We start from the raw sequence: 23,345 nt of genomic DNA on the forward strand, positions 1-23,345 counted from the left end.
TCATAGTCATCAGTATTTTGCTGTTTGTTTGTTTGTTTGTATGGTGCTTTTATGTTGCATGGAACCAGTGGTTATTCAGCAACGGGACCAACGGCTTTATGTGACTTCCGAACCACGTCGAGAGTGAACTTCTATCACCAGAAATACACATCTCTCGCTCCTTAATGGAATGGCCGAGAATCGAACCCGCGACCACCGAGGTGGGACGCCAAAACCATAACCAACCACGCCACTGAGGCAGTATTTTGCTGTGATTAGCTCTTTTTTTCGTTTTGTCAGAAATAGAAGTTTCATTTCGTAGAAGCTTGCTCAGTCTCACCTTTATTAATTAAGTCTCACCATTATTAATTAAAGCTTGTTCCATTGGATTGACTGTATGCATATGTTGAATGTACTAATGCAATATAAATACTAATTTCAGAACCTATTTTGAATAGAATGCTTAATCAGTCGGGACACATAGCAAAAATGAATAGCCTCAGAGCTGCTTTTACTGTGTTGCTTAGGTCACTGCAGAGTATATGATCAGTTTACCATACTTAATATAGAAAGAAAAGTTTTAACCAGCAAACTGTTTGAAAAATATTGTTATACCTGCATACCCAACCGTAGTATACCCTGCATAGAAACTCTGTCACGTAGCCCAGTGGCTCGCTGGGAATCCCCCACTGGTGGCAAAGAGTGGGGAGGGCACCTACTCTTATCGCTTACCTGCTTTAGCAACTCTTCTTTTCAGCAACAGATTAACCAAACAGTATTAACATTTAGATGAGCCAGGTAAGAGATAGCTTTACTGCCTGACTGTAAGTCTTATATAAGGGGCAATGTCTTCTGAGTCACCTAACACAGAGGAAGATATTTTTGCCACTGCTGTAGACCTTAACAGTCAGAAAAGCAGAAGAGGTAGTCGACTTCAAGGTGGCCACCTCCTGATGAATGAAGTAAGGGCCTTCCAACCTAATCTGATCTAGGGTTAATCCAGGGACTAAACTGGCCAGATCTGGGTTGATTTGTCTTTGGTGTAGCACCACATTAGGGGTTGAACAAAACCGTCTATGTTGAGGAAGCAGAGGGGGGTAGAAGTTTAAGCAATCTATACTAGACTGAAGTGAATTATCACACCTGGAGATGAGAGAATTCGCTTGGCCTAAGACATAATCAGCATGATTAGAGCTCAGTAACTCTTTTGAAGTCTTCACATCCTTCTTAGAACCAAGTACAGCTTCTATACCCATAGGGAAAACCAAAGAAGTTGTCACTACTTCATGAGAAAAATTATTATACTCACAAATGAGTTCAATAACCTCAGCATATGTTTTAATAAATTCTTGGTTTTCAACATCATCCATCTCCTGGATGTGGGGATCTACTCTATCTACTGGGTTAGATGAATGCGAGATATCCTCATTTACAACTGGAGTGTAAGCCCTCTCTGGTCCTAAAACCCTCTTGGGAGGTTAGGCGTCTGATAATGACAATGGTACTCTATCCGAGGGTCGTCTCGTGCTTAAGAGCGAGAGACTGAATTTCTACTTATGTGAGATGGACGTGCATCGATATTCAGCCATGCATCAATGATCCCAATTTCTCCTCAGATCATGAACGGGAGAGACATTGAGACAATGAGTGAGGCTGAATAACCAAAGGATTTGGACTAACTGCACAAAAGTGCTGGTCTTCATAGACTTGTGAATGAACACAGCCATGGGAGGTGAAGCAACAATCAGGGGCCCTCTGGAAAGAGACAAGGCTGTGATCAGGAGCAGGAGACTCATGTACATGGTCAGAGGGAGATGGAGAAGAAGAGATATAGACAGTTCTAGGTCTTCTTAAGTGAGAAGTGGCGACAAAGTCCTTAAGTCCTCCAATGCTTAATGGGGGAAAACCGGACAGGAGAAGATGACAACAATGAAGAAGAGAAGACAATGATGGAGAAGGCAGAGACAAAGACCAGCTGTTGCTTCTTCATAACATGTTTGTACTTCTCTTGGATAACTCGGTGGACCATTGCCTGAATGAGCGCATCAGTAGACAGAGTGGGAGAGAGCACTACTGACAGATGAGAAGACACAGGGATCGTAGGCCTATGAGGAGTGAGGAGAGCAGCTGAACTGGGAACTGTCATGATGGAAGACCTTAGGACATGAGCAGGAGTCATTACTGCAGATGCCAATTGAAAATGCTGGGCAGAGTACACTCATAACAGATGTGGCAACACAGGAACTGAAGCTCCTGGCACTGCAAAGGGGAGAGCAGATGTCAACCATTTTCCAAGCCTCCGGGCCTGAAACAGAACAAGATGGTGCTGCCTCCTCCCTCTCAAGGAGAGAAAGTTCCCCTCAAGCTCCAAAACTCTGAAGCTATGGAAGTATAGGAAGGAGTAAAATCTTCCAAGGATGATGAAGCAACTGGAGGAAGATTGGGCAAGGAAGAGGAACGAGAAGTCTGAGAAGCAGCCATCAAAGGAGAAAACCCCTTCCAAGATGGCACCTCCAACTTCCTCCTACGCTGTCTCTTCTTGGCAAAAATCATCCACTGCTCAGGAGGCCAAGAATGACATTCAGAACAGGGATTAGTAATATTACAAACATTAGATCTGCATCTGCTGTAAAATTTTTTTTTTTTTTTTTTGTATGGTGTTTTTACTGAGGCATGGAACCAGTGGCTATTTAGCAACGAGTCAACTCAACTATATGTGTATCAGTCTCAAGGGAAGCCAGACAATGCAAGCAAGGGTAACCAACTCCAAGACATTTTCTCTGAGGCTTAGTACCAGGAGGCTGAGATGAGTTATGGGTTTGCATGATCGAACACAAAACAAAAAACACATATATGTATAAGTATTAATACACAAACATACAGAATAGCACTAATTCATGACACAAAAGGCAAACTGAAGAAGGTACATAAATAGTCAGGAAAACACCGGCTTCTGGAAGGAAGGGCAGTAGCACATCCTTCTAGCAAGGTAGTAAGGAAGAAACTGGATCTGTATTGGCGCTCTTGGGTCAAGGGAGGTCCGGCTGATGTCTCCTCTCTCATCCAATTGGCTGAACCCCATAGCCACCAATACCTTGTTCTACAATTTTATGTTTTTAACCGGTTTCCAATAGGCACTAGAAGATTTATACTCATTAAGACCTAGGTTTGTTCTGCACATGAACAATGCTGTTTTTAAAACAGCCATTAAAAATTCCACTAACCAATGCTGACTTCTCAAGAAGATTTGGATAAGAAAAAAAATTGAACTAATCTTTTATTGTTTCCAAATAAGAAACAAAGTGGAATGTCAAACAAGTTGGCACGCCAGTGACCTATACATTGATGACCATGCAATATACATTTGTTAATATCATAATTTTGAATTTTCATTCACCTTGGCTGCAATTTGTTTTCAAGGGTACAGTCCTTAGTAGGCAAAGTTAAACCTCAGGCAATAACATGACACTGACACCCAGTGACAATTCATTTCCTTTAAAACACTGCTAAAAATTATACGTTTCAGTTTGACAAGATTCAGTCACTTACTTATCAATATTGAATGTTGTGAAAACTAGTGACAAATACAACAATATTATAATATGTAGATAACTTCAAATAAGGAAATTTAGAATGCATAGCCCAGATTATTTAGAAGTACTCTTATAAATCCAAGAGTTCCCATGTGAAATATTAAAAACCCTTCCCTTCATTACCTAAAAGCTGTCTTCCATATTTTGTTTTATAATAGGATTAAAAGCAGTTTCCATAAATAAATTAATTTTAAAAATAATTGTACTAAAAGAACAAACAAATTTAATTTATGTTCAATGATGAAAACATGAGGGAAAAGGTAATGAAAAACTGAATTTTAATTAAAATTACAACCTTTGTCCAGACAGATGTCCAACACAGAAAATATTTTTTTTTGAAATTAAGTTCACAGAATTACTTGGTCATGGCGGCAGAGCCAACACTCAATGTTACATGTCTGTTTATATACAATATGACATATCATTACTCATTACAATGATATAAAAATACAATGCACTTGCCTTGGATGACAACTCTGATCTCACTCATATACATTAAGTGACTTTTCTTTCAAATTACATTGTCACAGTTCGGTACACTGAGAAAAGAAAACTTTGCTAGCATATTATATACTGCATACATCCTTTTTTTAAATATTCAAAACTCATATACAAACAGTACATTATTACATCTGACTGCAAAAAGTGCAAAAAGGAGAACCTTTAGAAATATATGTAGTAAAAACTATATGATATAAGCTTTTTTTTTCTTCACTTTAGACCATATAACATCATCTCATTAAATTCATACAGCAATACTTAAGCATGAAAAGCCAATATAATGCTCACCTAATCTAAAAAATACTGTACTCATAAATCCAGAACTTCACAGCAGAGTATCCATGTATACAATGCTAGCTCACACATTGACATTTATGTTCAAAAGCAAAAAGTTTAGGAAACATTTTTTGAACAATATATTACTTCTCAAGAAAAATTTACAAATACATGTCTCATACTGTAGCCCTTTCTTGTTGTGGGTAAGTTACAGTCGCTGCATCCAACAGAAATGCAAAGTTTACAAAGTCAGTGGCAGCGTGTGGCCCCATCAGAATTTACAAGTATATTACCAACATCAAAACTTAATGTGTACAGTACAATTCTTTGGTAATATCCACATCAAATATTCATATACTGCATTAAAAACAAATTAAAGAATGAAAATAGTTTCCTTTACACTTACAGTAATTTACAGTAATTACAGTAGATTATTTACACATCTTCAGTATGCTATTTTCAGAACTCTTGTATTGTAATTAACAACCTTGATTTCATTCGTCACCCTAAAGCAGCCAACAAGATTAGAGTTAAATGAAGACTAAAAAATTATTAACATTCAAGTTGTGATAATTCAGAAGCAGAGCAACTAATTATCTTTAAATGATCAATGCCTAAAGATCAATTTTATTCAAATAAAAATACCTGTATACTCCAAAACAGGATTTCACCACTCCCATTACATAGGGTAAAAGTAATTGCTGAGAAGGCCACACAGAGGAAAAGTACTATTCCACAATTTATAAATGAAGTCTTGACTAGTAATGTTCACAATAGAAGTATCATAAAAAACCACACTTGATCATATCGATGCAATTTTTAAGAGTATAATCAATACCAATAAATATAAACTATCATAAAAATCATTTTGTAATATTATTGTGCTTATTAGTATTATAATTTCCTAAGAGTCTACTCCAAAGCAAAAAAAAAAAAAAAAATTAACAATTTACTTATAGTTGAATATTATATGTATCAGCTGATGTAAGAGTTCGAACACATGACAACCAAGGGAGACAGACCTGCATAAATTCATGACCTTCAATGCATTACGTACACACACACACACACTGTAGTTTAAGTACAAAAGTTACATAATCTGTACATACTGTAGCCTCAAACTCTCAAACATTCCTTGTAACTTGAGATCATGCCTTCTCTTGAATCACTATTAACTGCATGTCAAGAGACAACTGAGAATTTGATAGGCAAGGCCAATGCAGTTGCCTGAAAGACCATAGTCCTGTCAAATACCACTTGCTAGAGAAAATCCTCCAAACACAAGTCCTCTGGCTCCAAATTCCTAGCCATTATTCACCTCCCCCTCATGCTTTGTGTATGTTTGGCAGTTAACCTTATTGAGCAGATGAAACTTTATAAATTATACCCTGATGATAACAATGTACAGGATCTATACACGAGTCAAAGTTCATATTTTAAGTCTCACTGAGCATAAGCATCTCTCTCTTACAGTCTACTGTTGTTCAAATTGAGGGACCAGGTTTGGCAAGTTAATTACACACAAAATGAAAATACCAGCCTGAGATTCACCCGACAGGGAAGGCATATAACTTGTGGTCCCATGGCTGCTAGTTTTATTGTACTCGACCAGTATCAAACTTGTAAGATACAAATCTGTGTTTCCAATAAGATTCTCTAGTGGCAATAGAATAAGCCAACATTTTCTTGGATTTTCACTAGGGAATTTCACTAGACAGCTGAACTACCATTATCATTTCAGTAAACAGTAGTGAGAGGCACATGCTACTGATTTCTTTAAATTACACTTCCACAAAATATAATTCACCTGATGAGAGACTGTATCTGAGGTCTAACCACCTACTGAGTTTCTCTAGTTGTGTTTTAATTGAACACATTAAATACAGGAGAACACAGAAAGTTACATACACCAACACCCCTCTCAGCGAACAACTCTCTGCGTCGCTGAAGGGAGTATTGCTAAACAGGCGTCACTGTTATCGTCTCTATGTCACCGATGCTTTTTACACGCCGGTGAGTTTCATGATGCACATAAACACCAGAGGGCATAACAGAAGAGCGAGGGCGTGCTTGTGGGGGATGGTGAGGATGGGCTCGAGAAGATACAGCTGGGGACTGTCCTCCAGAGGAAGAGGACTCCCCACCATTACCAGCAGCATTAATTTCCTCACGAACTCGGAGTCCTAGGGCACGGCTTAAGGAACCCTGCATAAAATTAAATTTTGCATGTTACTCGGTATGAATCATAAGGCACTGATTAAATCCAGTTAAATCTATCATCATTCTATTTCAGTAAGTGAATAAAACTTTAGAGTCTACAAAACTGATGAAACTTAACTAGTGCATATAAGCTGTATTACAATTTAGATTTCAACCCTCAAGACAACTCCCAAGAAATAAGACATCTCTAAATTATTTAAGAAATATTGTGCATTAGAATATAATCAGAACCTAAAAGTTGCTCCCACAAACCTACTGAGAGAGAGAGAAATAAAAAAAGAATTTCTTTTAAAAGTTTTCATGCATCTTCTTTAGCCATACATTTCTTTTATTACTAAGAGTGGAAAGTCAACACCCAATATTACCCCATTATATATCAATTATTTAAGCACCTGAAAGAATATACTATAGTGACTTTCAAGTACCAACTTTACATACTATTTTGGACAAAGTTCTTAAAAAGAATAGCACAAGCTTAGTATATCATCAAATGCATATACTAGCATACATAAAGTATTGCAGTGTACTGCACTACCAAGAGATACTTCATTCTTTATACTGAGCAACCAAGAGATACTTCATTCTTTATTCTGAAGCAAGTTAAAAATTTGTGAAACAAATAATGAAGACCGCTTGCAACCCAATGCCTTTCACTCTTTCACTCCAAATACATGACCCAAATACATAAAAACATATACGTACTTTGCTCATTTTCTAGTGCAATACTTATCAGTAATACTGAAAATCCCTTTTGAGTAACAGAAGAAAAGCAAAAGAAAGAACATATTGTATTTACAATAGAATTGTTGTACAAATTTAGCTTGAACAACTCAAAATAATATAGAGATGAAGTGAGTTCCATTATGTGTAACAACAGATGATCTGAACATACCTTTCCTAATAATTCTCAAGCAGTTACTGGGGGGGTTTTTATTTCCTAAATAAGTGTTATTCTTACTCGCAACATATTACAAAACCTAATCTACCACTAAAATACAAATTAACATCATAAAGTTATTTTCTCTAATTGATGAACATAATACTACAGGAGCAAAGGCTTGATTAGACTCCGTTCTACTTTTAAATTTTCTAGCTTAAATATTTATAATGTTATTGCCACTCTTATCTGTATGGATTTTGTCCCTGCGGATCAATTAATTTTATATCCTCTGACAACTGGATGTCTGTAACTTTCAATACTTGAAGTTTAATCTCATGATTTAAGAAGCTTAAGCTGTAAAGTCAAGCACTGGGTAACTTTCAGTGCTTCAGACAGTCAAAAAAAGGGAGCCAGAGTGGTTGGACAACAAGCTGGAAGAAGGCTAAAAATTGGGGGCAGCCAGGAGCTGAAGGGATGCCAACAGCAATGAGTAATGCCTGCATCATTCCTAGTTATCCTGATAGCCAACTTCTGAAGATGCTGTTTCATGAAACAACATTATCACATTTTCACTCAAGGCTTAGTACATATTACTCACTTCACACAACATCAGCACCTATATTTCTAGGAGGTGACATGTTACACATTCTGCTACCAGAATTCTTTCAATTTTTACTGTACAACTGTAATTAGATCTCCATGGCAGTGTTTTTAATGATGATGCTATTACATTTATGAGGTTGTAGTATTGCTTTCAAACACAATGCAAAGTTACCTTAGTTTTTCTGACCTGTATTGTTGAATAAACAATACACATGCATTAATAGTTATAAAATTATTTTTCACATATGGGCTTCTTATATAATGGAAGCTTGCTTTGCACTTTGATAATCTTTACAGCTTGCTACACATGAGTGTGTGCTTATCATGACTCAGGTATTTCATGCTGTTGCTCAGTATTCTCAAAACAACAAATTTTATAATTGTTTGCAATGATCCACATAAAATATTTAGGTACTTCTAAATACTGATCATTCTACAATTGAGAGCAATGAAAAGTACATGGAGCTTCCATCAGTCATTAAACTGGCCAATCAAATTTAAAGGGACTAAATTTTTTAGCAATAGTTCATGTGAGGGCAGGTTGTTTGCAGCCCCAAGACACTGAAATTATATTTCTTACATTCACTTAATAATGTTCAGGCCAATGCATTAACATAAAGGGTACAAAAATGTTTAAAATTGTACAATTACAAGCCTAATATGAAACATTTTAATCCTATATTTTTCCTAACTAACAAACCTTTGGTCTTAACGTAGGGATAAATTCTCTAGCGCCAGCTGGAGTCTGATTCAAAATAGCATTAGGAATTGGTGGCAAGGGGAGTAAGAACAAGCTGCATGACCTGCCTTAACCCAGATACTAATCATCATACCAGTTTCCTTCAAGCCCAGGAAAGAATGAGGGGTGGCTTGAGGTGGGCCGTATATGGTAAGACCGAAGGTTTGTTAGTTATGAAAAATACAAATTGACTGAAAATTTGTCATTTGTTCATATATAGAACAAACCTTGGTCTTAACATAGGGGAGACTTACTCTTGGAGGGGGGCATGAGAAAGCCTTAGAACCAACTGGAGTTTTGGACCACCTGGGCTCACTTCCTGGCCATGATAGGACATGAGGAGTCATAAGCCTCTGATTTGTTGATCACAAGTCTACTGAACAGCCAGACATCTGGGTTAACGGACTACTCATGTACATTGTCTTGAGGATGTCAAAAGAGCTGTCAGAGACAGCAAAACTTATGTTAGCCACCAATCTTGTTTGTTGCTTGTTCCTCTCTCCCCTTGTAAGAGAGAGGAAAGGGACCTGCTTCCATAAAGAATTGTATTGTGTAGGAACAAACATCTAATACTATATAGAGTGGAAGCTTGCTTACCTTCATCTAACCAATTCCAGCATATGATGGAATTATTCTCTACTGCCTGCCAGTAGAAGAGGAAAAGAAAGAGGAAGACCAGTCACCTCATTCACTCTCACTTTCAAATCCAACATTTTTGGTAAGGTACAAACTGTTCTGTCAAGGGCACTGAACGAACCACACATCTTGTTGAGCGGTCACCGCTGAACCCAAGGAAAAAGTGTCCAAGGACCTTTGGGCAATGTCTTGCAGATAGCAGGATGTGAAGGGGGTTTGGCGAAGCCAAGTGCCTGCCTTCAAAATCCTATGAACTGACAAGTTCTTCTTGAAAGTGATGGTAGGGCCTTGAATCGTAATATAACCTGCATGAATCATGGTCTGGTCTGTTGACTGAGTTGGAGGGAGACAGACCATCACTATTCATCACTGGAGCATAGGCTCATTCCAGTCCCAAGACTATCTTGGAGGCCTTTAGATCTCTTAGAAGAAGTAGTAATCTTGTCCTGATCCCGATCCCACCTCTAAGAATGAGATTAAGAACTATGATGAGTAGATGAATGTCTTGATCAGTTGCACGGCTGTGTAGGGCTGTCGTTTCATCAAGCACGGTCATGGCCATGTGAACAAGAATCACAACTGTGTGAGCGAGAATGGCAATTGCTATCCCTCCCGGGAGAAGGTTTACGTAAATGAGAATGAAGATTAAGGGGATGGTCTCTGTCCTGAAAATGCTCTGTCACAATCGACCTCGTAACTGGAGCCATATCATCTTTCCTACGGACTTTGTGGGCATTCGATTCCTGAACTGGATGAGGAGATGGAGTAGAAATCACAGAGATTTCATGTGGAGAAGACTAATCTGCAGGCTTAAAGATCCTAGAGGTCTCCTCTCAGACTTCTGTTCTGGAGCATGAGCTGGGTGAGAGTCTGGTTCTAAGGCAGGAGACACACAGCCGTGCACCTCAAGGGAAGCCCGCTATGCGAGGGAGTAGGAATGGGAACAACACAGATGTGCATGGACAGCTGAGTATCAGCTGCAGGAGAGGAGGAGCAAAGGCCTAGAGATTGCCTGCAATTCCTCTTGCTAGGAAATTCAACAAAATCCTTCTTCCTCCAACATCTTGACAGGAATGGGTGGAGCAGAAGATGAAGAAGAAAAGGCATCTTATTAAGAAACACACCTTTGACTCTGTCACAGAGACTGGATGAGAAAGTCGGAGGAAGTAGACATAGGTGGCTTAGGGAGGGAAGTCAACGGACATGGCACAGACTAAGGTGCTGGGCGAGCCATTGACAGATGAGATATCACGGAGACTGTAGCTCTAGAAACAGACATGGGGAAAGCCACTGTATGTTGAGATGATGGTACTGAAACTGAAGATTTGGAAACTGACATGGTGGATGTCACTGAGATGTGAGACAACATGTAATGAGACAAAAGGTTGGAAAGGTTTGGTAACCCTCATACAGCTAGCAATGCCCAACACTCAAACATCTTCTGTACATCTCCCCCTGAAAAGACTGTACAAGAGGGATCTGTCTCCTCCCTCATGGAGAGGAGGGAGAACAGGGGCAGCAACATCAAAGATCAGTTACAAGATCTTCCGAACCCACTCAAATCCTCTAAAGATGAAATCAAAGAAGAATGGGAGGGAGAATAATCTTTGTGAGAAGCAGCAGCAGTGAGAGATTTTGATAGAGAGGAGATGGAACAAGAAGGAATTGGAACACATGCTGCCAAGTGAGGTGAAAAGCCTTACCAAGATGTGCTGTCGGTTTCCTCTTATACTTCCTCTTATTATCAAATCTCTTCCATTGCTCATGGGGCCAAAGACAACACTCGGAACAAGGATTGTTTGAAGCATGGATTACTTATGCTTCAAACATTAGCTCTGCACCTACTACAAGTGGAATGGTGGTCTGTAGTCAAAGAAGACAAGTAACGAGACAAGGGTTGTGACCAGCCCCAGGACATCACCTCTAATGCCTAGGAGGCTTAGCTGAATCATGGGTTTGTATTAAGTATATGCGAGAAACGCAGACAACACAGTATCACGCAAAATTCACACAACAAAAAAGTGCAAAAAACCTAAATTGGCTTCTTGTGAGAGAGGTGGTTAGAGAGAAAACTGGTGTGATGATGCGTAGCAGGGGTAAGGCAGGTCGCGCAGCTTCCTCTTACTCCCCTATTGGCTGACTTCTGTTGCCATTGCCTTGTGTTATTTTTAACTGGACTCCAGCTGGCACTAGGGAATTTATCCTTACATTAAGACCAAGGTTTGTTATGTTTAGTACAAAAAATAAAAAATTTATTATGACTTGATAATCCCTAACATAGAAATCCTTGTTTTTTTTATTGATGAACCTCATCTGAATCCCAGCAGATCTGACTTGATAAGAGAAATTAGTGACCACCTCAGGTGAAGGCGAGTTACCAACTAGCAGCTTATTACCTACTATTTGTGGCAGGACAATGTTATATTCAGCATGAAAATCAGTAAAACTATTTTTACAATCACAGACATAGAATCTGTATTAGATACAGTATCAATAAAAATACTTATCACAACAAAATCTCTTATAAAAATAAATAATTAGCACAGTGATGACTTTGATAAATAATTAGTACAGTAATGACTTCTACAAAGTTTAATTGTAAAACTCTCTCTCGACTGCTTAAAAAGAATAAAGGAGTGGGAGGGTCTCTCTCTCTCTCTCTCTCTCTCTCTCTCTCTGGAATTTAACCATATCAATATTCCCTTTTTCTTACGACAGTTGCAATACAGAATACAATTGTAAAGTGGTAAAGTACTAAACAATTCATTACAAAATAAGCAGTTCCTCTATTAGTTCTCTACATACTCATACAACAACAAAAATATTTGTTTCCCAGAATTTATCATTTCTTTTTTGAGAGATCATTTTTTTACACTGCAATATGACCAAATCCAAGCAAGGGGTTGCAAGCAGTACAAATTTACAAGCAGAAGCTAAGGAATACATACATGCAGGCGAGGGAAGGGGTCGCCTAGGATAGTACCTGTGAGCTCCGCCACGTGCCAAACTTAGGAAACAAAGGTGAGACAGACTTTCATCAGTGACAGCATCAAAACAATAAATTATTGTGCTCAAAAGCTTTGGTTTATGTCTATTACTAAACTTGAAAGCTTTTGGCACAGCAGACTTAAATCACTTAGATAAAGCACAAGGGAAAAACTGGAGACCAAAATTTAATATTTTACAAGAGAAGCAACTGATGAAGTGAAGCTTATATCTAAGAACAGCTAACTTTATTTGTCATCAAGATTCACAAAGACTATTGAATTAAGCATTAGCTGCCAGAAGTCTTTCTGCTTTACAGAGTCCAATCAGTTTTATAATGGAAGCCTCTACTGCATGACATTAGATTTCCAAGTAAAACTTAATAAAAGTAAAAGATAGTTATGAATCAAACTAAAAATGTTGTTATGGGTAAAAGCTACCAGAGAGGGAACACTTATATAAGCACCATCAAGACATATAACTGACGTGATGTATTAATGACCAATGTAAAGTGGAAGTAAATGAAAGAATAAAATAGAACAAAAAGATTATAAATATCAATAACGAGACATAATTTTTTAAATGTATGAAATGTATGAAATTTTTAGCATAATAACTCCTGAGCTGGAATGAAATATCTTGATTTATTGACATTAAGAGTAAATGTTATTTAACAAGCAAAGTAATATATTCAAAACAATTCTTGAGTCTGAAATTGATGTTGCCTCCTTTTAACTATATTAACCACTAGTCTCATATTTCTTAAGGGGTAAGGAAGTCTGTGTGCTAGACAAAGAAAATTATCTAACCTTGTGCAGAGCACCAAAAACAGTAAAAATAATTATTTAAGATTTTCTCTGAGCACCAAAAATAGTAAAAAAAGAGTAATAGTTAAAGATTTTTTTAAGATACACAGTACTCGGTTGAGTAAAGCCCAACAGATGTACATCACTATAAATATTAACACTGCTACAATATACAGTAATTGTAAATTAACATGTAAATATTCAGTGCAAAAACACAGCTGTTACTCATAAAAGATAAGGTACTCAAGAATAAATTTAGACATTAGAACTGATTAAAGAAACTTTGGTCTGTATTTTTAATTTTCTTACACAGGTACTCTGCTCTTCATGTCCTTAGTAGGCAGAACTGTTTTAATATTAAAACAACTTCTGGCTTCAAAACATACAAACCATTGCTCTACACAGGCCTTCAGTACAAGTATACAGCTATTGACTGATTATACTATTTTTGTAATTAAGAATGATTTAGTACATGCAAAATAAAGTATGGTAATCTAAATAAATGAAAGATTCTGTGTTGCTCTGTAATCAAGTAGTTTTGAAGGTCTTGTTTGCAGGCTCTTACTGTAAATCATTGAGGTGTCTTAATGGTTCAGTATAGGATAGAGATGGAATTTCCTAGAGATGGGAACATCAGCCAAAGCAGAAACTATGGGACTACTACCCAGCTGCTACCACAGGGTCTAGAAAGAAAGAATTTAACCACCTGTGCCTAACACCCCTAATGTAAAAATCTGGAAATGTAGTTTGGTACTCAAGTGTCCCTACCATTAAATCTGTTAATGTGAACAGTTTGTTTCCATGTCAACCATTAGTAGTTCTCATTCTGTGGTAGAGGTTGAGGGAAGAGACTTTAAAGTGGTTAAGAAACAGCTGTAGCTGCCTCTGCTGGAAAGTTGGATTTTAAGAGACCTTTTGCTTGATAAAGATATAAAGTATGGGTAAAGATGTAAAATTTACATAAGGTTGATGAGGAAGTACGTATGTTCCACTCGAAGCCTCTTCGGGACGTCTGTCAAAAGTAATAGAATGATGAACCACTCTTGCTGTGGCCAAATGGAGGCTATTGTCAAAAACAGACTTGATTGTATTGTAAGGAGTGAAGTCATATACTTCTGACTCCATGTAAGGATGCATCAAAGTATCGGTCTTCCAAGTCTGGAAGGGCTAATCTATAATCCAATTTTAAGATTGTGGGTTCTGCCACCAAACAAGATACATATCTTTGTGCATTATCTGAGATTGGGACAGCTGCTGACCAAGCTGATCTTGAACAGCCTGCATAGCGCTAACTTCTGTGAGATCATGTGCTGAATAAGAGGTTTCCCAATCTTGTTGGATGGATGAGAATGGAGGATGGATGAGAACTCTATAGAAATTTTTTGGACAATTGACAGAAATGTCTGAACCCAGTTTTTGTAGGACAAACAAGAAATTCCACTTTGCTCCAGTTTTCCCACTTGAACAGAAGCCCCAGTCATGCCAAAACTGAATTAGTACAAATGTGTTGGCAGAGCTCTGCCAGTCATCTAAGTAACCCCAAAGTCTAACTCTCTTGTAATTCCAGGTTGTTATTGGCATGTAAACACTCACTCCAGTTGCTGCCTGGAGCCACTTAAGTAGAATATGTAAGGCTTTGGAAATACTTCAGTGATTGGCCAAGCTTTTCTAACACCTTTGTATTTGTATACTTCTTCAGCTTTGTCAGAATATCCTCAAACTGTTTCTCCCCGTGGTTTGAGAATTTTCACTTGACTAATTAATTTTGTTTGACAGGGAAATTTCTAGCAAAGTGGAAAATCTTGTTTATCCTACAGAGAACATAGGTTAGGTACTGAAGTAATTTGCCCAAAGAATTTTCTAAGTATTCATCCATCCACCAAGATTTTTAAATCTCCCATTAGCCATTTGACCTTGCAAAACAAGCTCTAGCTTATCCTCTCTTGTGGCACATGGCAATGACTGAAATAAATGTTCTCATAAAGAACTGTAATAACTTTGAATAGTCTCTGGCATACTGTATTACTGTGAAATAATAATACCCTGTCCACCCAGACAAAGCAGGTAAAGCCTTGAGGTACTGTATCAAAATGTTAAATTACATATTGTTAAATCCACTGAGGTCAAGAGGTCTCCTTTCTTGGATGGAATGACAGAATGAAACTACAGTTTCCATTCAGAAAGGTATTGTTGGAGAAACCAATCCAGTGAGCTGAGGTTGGAGATGTGGCACCTATACCTGCTGCCCTCATCACAATGAACATGGAACTCCCATGAGTCATTACATACCACCTTGTGCATCTGTTTATCTAGAATCACCATCACCTTAGGGGTCAAAACTATGAATTTCCCAGATTTCTGAGGATACAAAAAAAGTGACTGTCAACAAGTACTTAGTAAATGCAAGGCTCTTCCACAAAAAATGGCCTAGGTAAACCACTGCATTTATCGTGAAATCTTACTCTGTTCCTGATATGAAAAATTATGAAGTATAAGAACGAAATACAAATTACTAAAATACAGGGCTGTATATTCACATACATCCAAAGACTGTGTAAAATAAAATAAAAAATAGTGACAACACTTAATTGAACTCATACATAACAAAGCAAAAAATAAAGAGTAAGGAAGAGAAATTCTAATATGTTTAAGCACACCAAATACATAAAAAGAAAAGCTACAGCATCAAAGCCCAAAAGGCTACCCAAGCCCTAAGTTCATACAAAGTTAGCTACAAAACCAAATGGAAGCTAACTTACAAGAACAAACCAAATGTTTAATGGGTAAAAAATAAAAAAAACTACTGATGTTAACAAACATACCACTTGGCAGTTTGACCAAATAAACCTAGTACAGCTAGAAGAGATGTCAAAGGTCAGTTTCAAAACTAGAAAAAACAATCCTATAGAGACACTGAAAAACCTGTAGCGAGCTGAACCAAAAGCAGGCTAACTAAAGGAATAATATTTAACAGTACAACTATTTTTCAGCATGAATTCCATCTTAAGAAAAATTAACTTATCCTAAAAGAAGACTATTCAAGAACTAGGGTACCATAATTTAAATGACGTTATTGATAATACAGAAAAAAAGGAATTCAGGGCATAAACTTAGCTGAAATATTGAAATGAAAGAATGTAAGTACAGCTGTAGTTATGAAAAGAACAATCCCCAGTTTGAAAAACTAAAACTCACTAACAGTACAGCTGTAGTTATGAAAGGAATGATCCCCAGTTGGAAAAAATAAAGCTGACTAAACTTGTTTAACAATTGGTGAAATATGTGACAACTCTTAACAATAATCCAAGGTAAAAAAATCAAATAATATCTGAAGAACCAGGAGCAAGCTGTTGAAACTTGGTCAGACAAATTCAGACTGGAGTAGGATTTGGCCTGGACTGGTGGTTCCACTCATGGGCATGTAATACCAAAGAAACCATGGAAAATGGGATAGATAAAGACCTAATTCTGTTGGGAGTTCAGGTGGAAAGTGCACAAAAAGAAAAAAAATATGCTCATTTTATGTCTAAACCCATAAAAGGGAGCACAGTTGTAAATATTTTGAAAAGTGCAAATTTAAAGTGCTGTACAAAATTAACTGAACAAACCCCTTCTATCGCTTCATATCCTGAGACACAAAAAATGAAGCAAATTTTATATCTAGTGACATAAATTCACTAAAACAGAGTAATAAACTGTTGCAGAGAAGTATAGTGTGGACTCTTATATGAAGATTACAAGTACTATTATAGAATGAGGACCAAAATAAATGAAGCTATATGATATGAATGATGTGCCTAAAGTCCCATGGTACTGTACCTGCCAATGAAGTCAAACTACTGAATTTCAGATTATCCATCTGTTTACCACTGTAAACCATTATTAACTAATTTTTTATTAATTCTATAAGTTAACTATTGCAATTAGCAACTGAGCCTCTTATTAAAACAATGTTTTTATATTAAATCACAAAACTTCTAGGTGGAAAGCAATTAGATTTCAATCTATTGTCTGGCAGTGATCCCACCAACAAATCATACCATATCACTAAAAAGAGCTCTGAATGATGGCAATGATTTTCAGAACCCTAAAACTGAACTTAGTAGTCTTGTCCTGCTTTCATTTGCCTGTTTACTATAGTCTTGGCCATCTTTCATTTGCCTGTTTACTAAAAAGTAATCTATTTGATGCTTTCTTGCATAATTGAGTTTGGAACAATAATATGCTTTTGAGCAACAATTTTTTTGCTATATATCAACTGCTTTCATGTTTTGTCAGCTTACAGTACAGGGCAATTAAATATATAGAACTTCCAATAATAGTGCATATTTCTTCAGTGATATACCACAGCTTAAATGAAAATCCTTAACTAACCCATTTCAAAATCCTTTTACCACACCCACCAAGGTTGACTTTTCACTATTATTTAGCAAATATTTCCTTATTTGAAGGATTCGGCCTCATCAATTCCTTTTCTGTCTAGTGTTATTTCATTCTGCCCTGTGCATACTCAATCCTCAGTACCTCAGCTTTCTTAGATTTATCTTTAATCCCATCTTTCTAGATACATGATACATTCAATTAGGCAAACTTTTAAAACCTATTGATGTTTTACTGATTAAAACTGCATCATCTACATTTTCTAAGTTCATCAAGTTTTTATCAAGTTTTTATCACTACTCCACTCAGACCATCCCTTTCATCTTCACCCCCTTTTCCTTTGTGAAGGGAAAACAGCAGAGTTCAAAAGAACATTTCCCTGCAGCACCCAAGTCTTTATACAAATTCACTTCAAAAGACCCCATGAACATTAATTTAGCCTCTACATAATCTGTTTATGGATAATTTCAATTAGTTTAAATATTTAATATGAATACAATGGTAGAAGAAACCCTTCCATAATATTGGTCTGTGGACAATGTCAAATGCTGTTAGTCACCAACAAAAGCCATCACAAAGTATTTTCTTAAATTCATATTCTTCTGTATAATGTCTACACAAGTATCTTTTTTTTTTACAAAGTACTCTGAGATGATCAATAAAAACCTAAAGCATGTGATCTGTAGCTACTTCTGCTCACTAGCTGAAACCATTGCTACTACCTTCAAAATACATATTTTTGTTAAGTGTAAAAACTACTATAGGCAGTCGCTGGTTATCGTCAATCTGGTTTTATGACACTTGTCTAGTGCCGAAAATTGGTGATTTTCAGCGCCATAATGCGCCGAATTCTGGTTATCAGCACCGATAATAGAGTTTATGGCGCTGATAAATACCTAACAGAGGCATCATTAACCAGTTATCGGCTCAATAAGCGCCATAAATCACCTGTTTTTAGTTATCAGCGATTTTTGCTTGTCATCAAGCCGTTGGAATGAAACCCCGGCCAATAACCGGGGACTGCCTTATAGACATCTAAGGTTTTAACTATGAAAAATCAAAATGGCTTTAAAGAGTATCTAAAATTAAAAATCTTAATGGCTTTAAAGAGGATCTACAAATATTAAAATATTAATGAATAAATAACACTTTCCAAATATTGCTTAAGAGCAACAACATTAGGAAACCATATATAACTGGAATCAGTATAGCATTATTCCAAAATAAACAAGTGATATGAAACATACACACAGTCAGCAGCACAAACATCATTAGACAGTATTCTCTAATACTGTAGGTTTTTCTAAGTTCAGAATTGCTACTTTGTGATTCTGTCTTTGCCCTTGACATTCTAGGGGATATTCCATTTATATAATTAACACAAGAATTTGAAGACTAGAATTATAGAAACCATTAAGTTATAACATTTAAAAAAATACACAACACTAATTTTCCATAACCTAACCCCTGACCTTGAAACTCCCAGAAGTCATAATCGTCCCTTATGTATTCCTTGTATGAAGTTTGCAGCCTATAAGTGAAAATAACTATTCTTGTTGTATTACGAAACAAAAAGTATATACAGAATTACAACCAAAACAAGATAAAAAAAAGGCTATGCACCTCCAAGTCTTCCTATGTAGCATAACAACATACTCCTTTTCCTAAATTTTCTTTTCTTTTCATTATGAATTTTGCTAGCAGAGCCATGCATATTATGAGGTAGTCCATAAAATAACTATCTCCTTTATGAATAATACATGTTGCAATTCTTAAGTTTTTCATTATCCATGCTACTATTATAACTAATTTGTAAATGTATCTAGACACTGTAAAGTCTTATTGTTTTGAGGGAAAATACTGGACAGTTCACATCTAAACAAGTAAAAAAATTAATTCACCTGAAAATATGTAGGCAATGTACTAGGAATTTTACTTTACTGATTTCTATTCTAAATAAAAAAGAACACAAATGCCAATTACATAAACATGTATGTTATGTACAGGATAAATTTTAACTTACAGAAGATGTGCTATGTACAAAGATAGAAACCAAGCGAAATGAGGCAAAGAAGCAGAAGATAAAACTTAAGAGCTAACAACAAGCACCATATACCTTGGATGGAAGTGTGGTAAAAGCGCAAACCTTTTTCTGCAATGGCTGTTAAGTGGTCATCAATGATGTTGTACAGAACAGCAAGGATTGTTAGCAAAAGAGAGAGAGAGCCAAAAAAAGTTTGTTAGTTAAAAAAAAGCAGTCAAAAGGCACAACAATTTGGTGAGTCAAGCTAAATCTATTAGTTCAAAGCAAACAGTCTGCAGACCCTTGAGATTTCTGGCCAGGTTTCCTGAACATCAACAACAATCACACCTAAATTAAAAGCATTAACATTGCCCATAAATCATAAATAAAAAATAGATTACTGTAGAAGTCATAAAAAATTAAAGGCATCATAAAGGCCTAAAAAAGATGAAAGCAAGCAGCATGTAGATAAAATTCACAAACTGGATATTTATTGAATAAGTAACAAAGTTCAATGTTTGAAATACTGAATGACTTCTACTATGTACTTGGAAAAGTAAGCATAGCAAACACTGTCCATTAGAATGCAGCACTGATGATCTCTTAATTCATAGAAGTAAATGTATACCAGATACAGCAAACAGTAATAGTACCATGTACAGACAAATATTATACTGTATAAAGTAAATGAACTAGTAAAACATTTGTGATTTGGATTAAGTTTCTGAATATAAAGTGCTCCAGGTGTATCAGCAAAAAAATAAATAATTATCAAACTGCAAATTAAAGAGCAAAAGAAACCTGTAAATGTATGCAGAATCTGCCATAAATATGGTTCACTTATAAGTCTCTGAAAACGTGGCTGTTTGGCTAATATGGTTAGCTTATACGTATTATTCATGTTCCACCAGACAGTAACAAGACCAGTGACACAAAAAACACAGCAGATAGCCTGAAGAATCTTAAAAAACAGAAGGCGAGGTCACTGTAAGTCGTGCTATACACCCTCGTAAAGCTTTCCCTTCAAACATTCCATGACATAAAGGTTACATTCACAGGTAATGCGATATTTATACATAAGGACTTGAAAAAAGAAAGTTAACGTTTAATATTCAATAAGCTTACTGTTAAGTTGACTCCTAATGAAGCTTTGCAACATGAGAATTGATTCATAAGATGCAAAATACAGCATAAATCTTTTTCAGTGTTAGCCAAAAATGTTTAACCATCAGTATTCATTAATACACAGCCATTGCAATGAAGTTTATCATTATTGCAGCAAGCACAAACAAAACCTACCGTCATATCTGTGGTTTTGTGGTTAATACAATTACTGTTTTGCCGTTAACACAAAGCATAGGGCTGTGCCAAGTGTCTTTAAACAGTAGAGCTTTTTTTTTTAGCATGTTTCCATAAATATGCAGAATAGCAGTTATTCACCAATATGACAGAGCTAATTTGCAAGTTATGGGGAGTAAAAAGTGGTTATACAGGTTCCACACACTGCTGAATTGAAAAATGATCAGTACTAACAATGCAGATTATTTCCATTTTATCTTTTGCCTTTTGAAGCCTGTTAACTAGCATGGATTAGTATTGTAGTTGAACAACAACACTATTAATGGGCAGTTATGAGGGAAGAGATCAAAGGGAATAGATGAGAAAGCAACAGACACTGGAATCCATTGATAACAACACTGTTGTTATATTAAAACAAATAAATATTGGATAGTAAAACCTTTGTTGCTATACAATATTATCACAAATGTATGTAAATCAAAATTTACAGGCTACAGAGTAGCCATTTAGGTCAAGAACAAAATTACAGTGCTGAAAATGTTTTGGCAGACAAGGCACAAGTAAATTTAAAGAAGCTCCTGTTCCATGGGTATATCTAGTAATGAAAACTGACTGTATATGAGCAATAAACTGTATTTGTAAAGTGTGCCTTCTACTTGAAATATAAGTAAAATTTAAGGAAATAAAGAACAGGTGCCATAAAAAGAAATAAAATTTTCAACTGCATTCAAGAATTCAGATTTAACAAGGCTGTCTTATTTTTTTACAAGGATTTTCACATAATTCTACTTGGTTTACAAATGTTACTGTTGATTTCTGAATGAAAAGTTAATATTTTACATGAAAAAGGGACAAATTACAGATTAAGCTAGTTATATTCATACAAAGACAAACCATTGCTCATGGTATTTTACATTTAGGAGCAAAGCGGACAGCTGGATGAATATGTGTTGAGTACTCACCAAAAGATTATCACTGTTTCCATTAAATATTTTTGTTTTTATTAAATATATTTTAACTTGACAAACACATTAAAACTTAATTCTGATCAAGCTGATCCAAAGGCTATACTATGTAACAATTATTGCTTGCAGTTTCTAAGTTAAGTGTACTATCTTAGTTTAACCAAATCAATGAGCTGATTAACAGCTCTCTTAGGGTCGGCCCTTAGGATTAGATCTATTTCTACATAGCTAGGAACCAATTGGTTACTTGGCAATGGGACCTACAGTTTATTGTGGGATCCGAACCACATTATATTGAGAAATGAATTTCTAATTACCAGAGTGGGGAAGCAAACTTGGACTACCAAATCGGTAGGCGAGCACGCAACCCACTTGTCCAACGAGGAAACCCACCTACAATTTCTAAATTTCATACTTGGACATTAGGCAATTATTGTAGAATATTAACATGGAAGAAATGAAAGTTAAAAGAAGACTGAGGAGATTTAGTAAAAAATTAACTAAAATTATGAATGCATCCAGTGTAATAATAATATCAAATACATAGATGAGACTGGATACAAATACCTGGGAATAATAGAAGGAGAGGATATAAAACTCTTAGAGATGAAGGATACAATCTAGAAAGAATATATGCAGAGACCTATGGCGATAATCAAGTCAAAACTCAGTGCCGGAAACATGACGAAAGCCATAAACACATGGGCAGTACCAGTAATCAGATACAGCACAGAAGTATTGGAGTAAATGAAGGCTTAACTCTACAGCAGCGATCAGAAAACTAGGAAGCACATGACAATAGACAAAGCACTACACCCAAGAGCAAATACAGACAGACTGTACATAACACGAAGGGATGTAGGGTGAGGTCTATTAAACATAGAAGAGTGTGTCAACATCGAGAGCAGAGCAGTGAAGCAATCTAAAAACCAGTGAAGATGAGTGACTATGGAGTGTGGGAAGAAGAACTGATAAAAGTAGACGAAGACCAGAAATATACAGACAGGAGAATGAGAAACAGAACAGAAGAATGGCACGGCAAACCAATGCATGGACAGTACATGGGCCACACTCAGAGCTGGCCAGCGATGAAACATGGCAATGGCTACAGAGAGGAGAACCTTAGAAGGAAGCTGAAAGAATACTAACAGTGGCACAAGATCAGGCCCTAAGAATCAGATATGTCCAAAGAACAATAGATGGAAATAACATCTTGCCCATATGCAGGAAGTAGTACAAAAAGAGGCATGATTCAATAGCAGAATCCTGCCACTGGAGCCTGCTCAAGAAACACCATCTAGCTTGCAGTAATAAGTGGTAGTACAAACACCCACCTACGGGAGAGATAGAAAACGATCAGGCAAAGATCCTCTGGGACTCTGGTATCAGAACAGATAGGGTGATGAGTGCCAGTACACCAGACTTGACGCCGATTGACAAAATCAAGACGATGAAAGTAT

At 36.5% G+C, this 23,345-nt stretch overlaps 1 protein-coding gene across 1 annotated transcript in view; it reads right to left on the minus strand.

Moving 5' to 3' along the window:
• Positions 1-3,243: 3,243 nt before the first annotated feature.
• Positions 3,244-23,345, minus strand: part of LOC135217677 (microtubule-associated protein futsch-like) — a 97,203-nt gene continuing 77,101 nt past the window's right edge. The window contains exon 16 of the mRNA XM_064253646.1: positions 3,244-6,554. Coding sequence (XP_064109716.1) covers positions 6,309-6,554 — 246 coding nt within the window. The 3' untranslated portion in view covers positions 3,244-6,308. The remainder of the gene's footprint in view (positions 6,555-23,345) is intronic.

This window comes from Macrobrachium nipponense, chromosome 7, assembly GCF_015104395.2.
Source record: "Macrobrachium nipponense isolate FS-2020 chromosome 7, ASM1510439v2, whole genome shotgun sequence".
Classification (NCBI taxonomy): Eukaryota; Metazoa; Arthropoda; class Malacostraca; order Decapoda; family Palaemonidae; genus Macrobrachium; species Macrobrachium nipponense.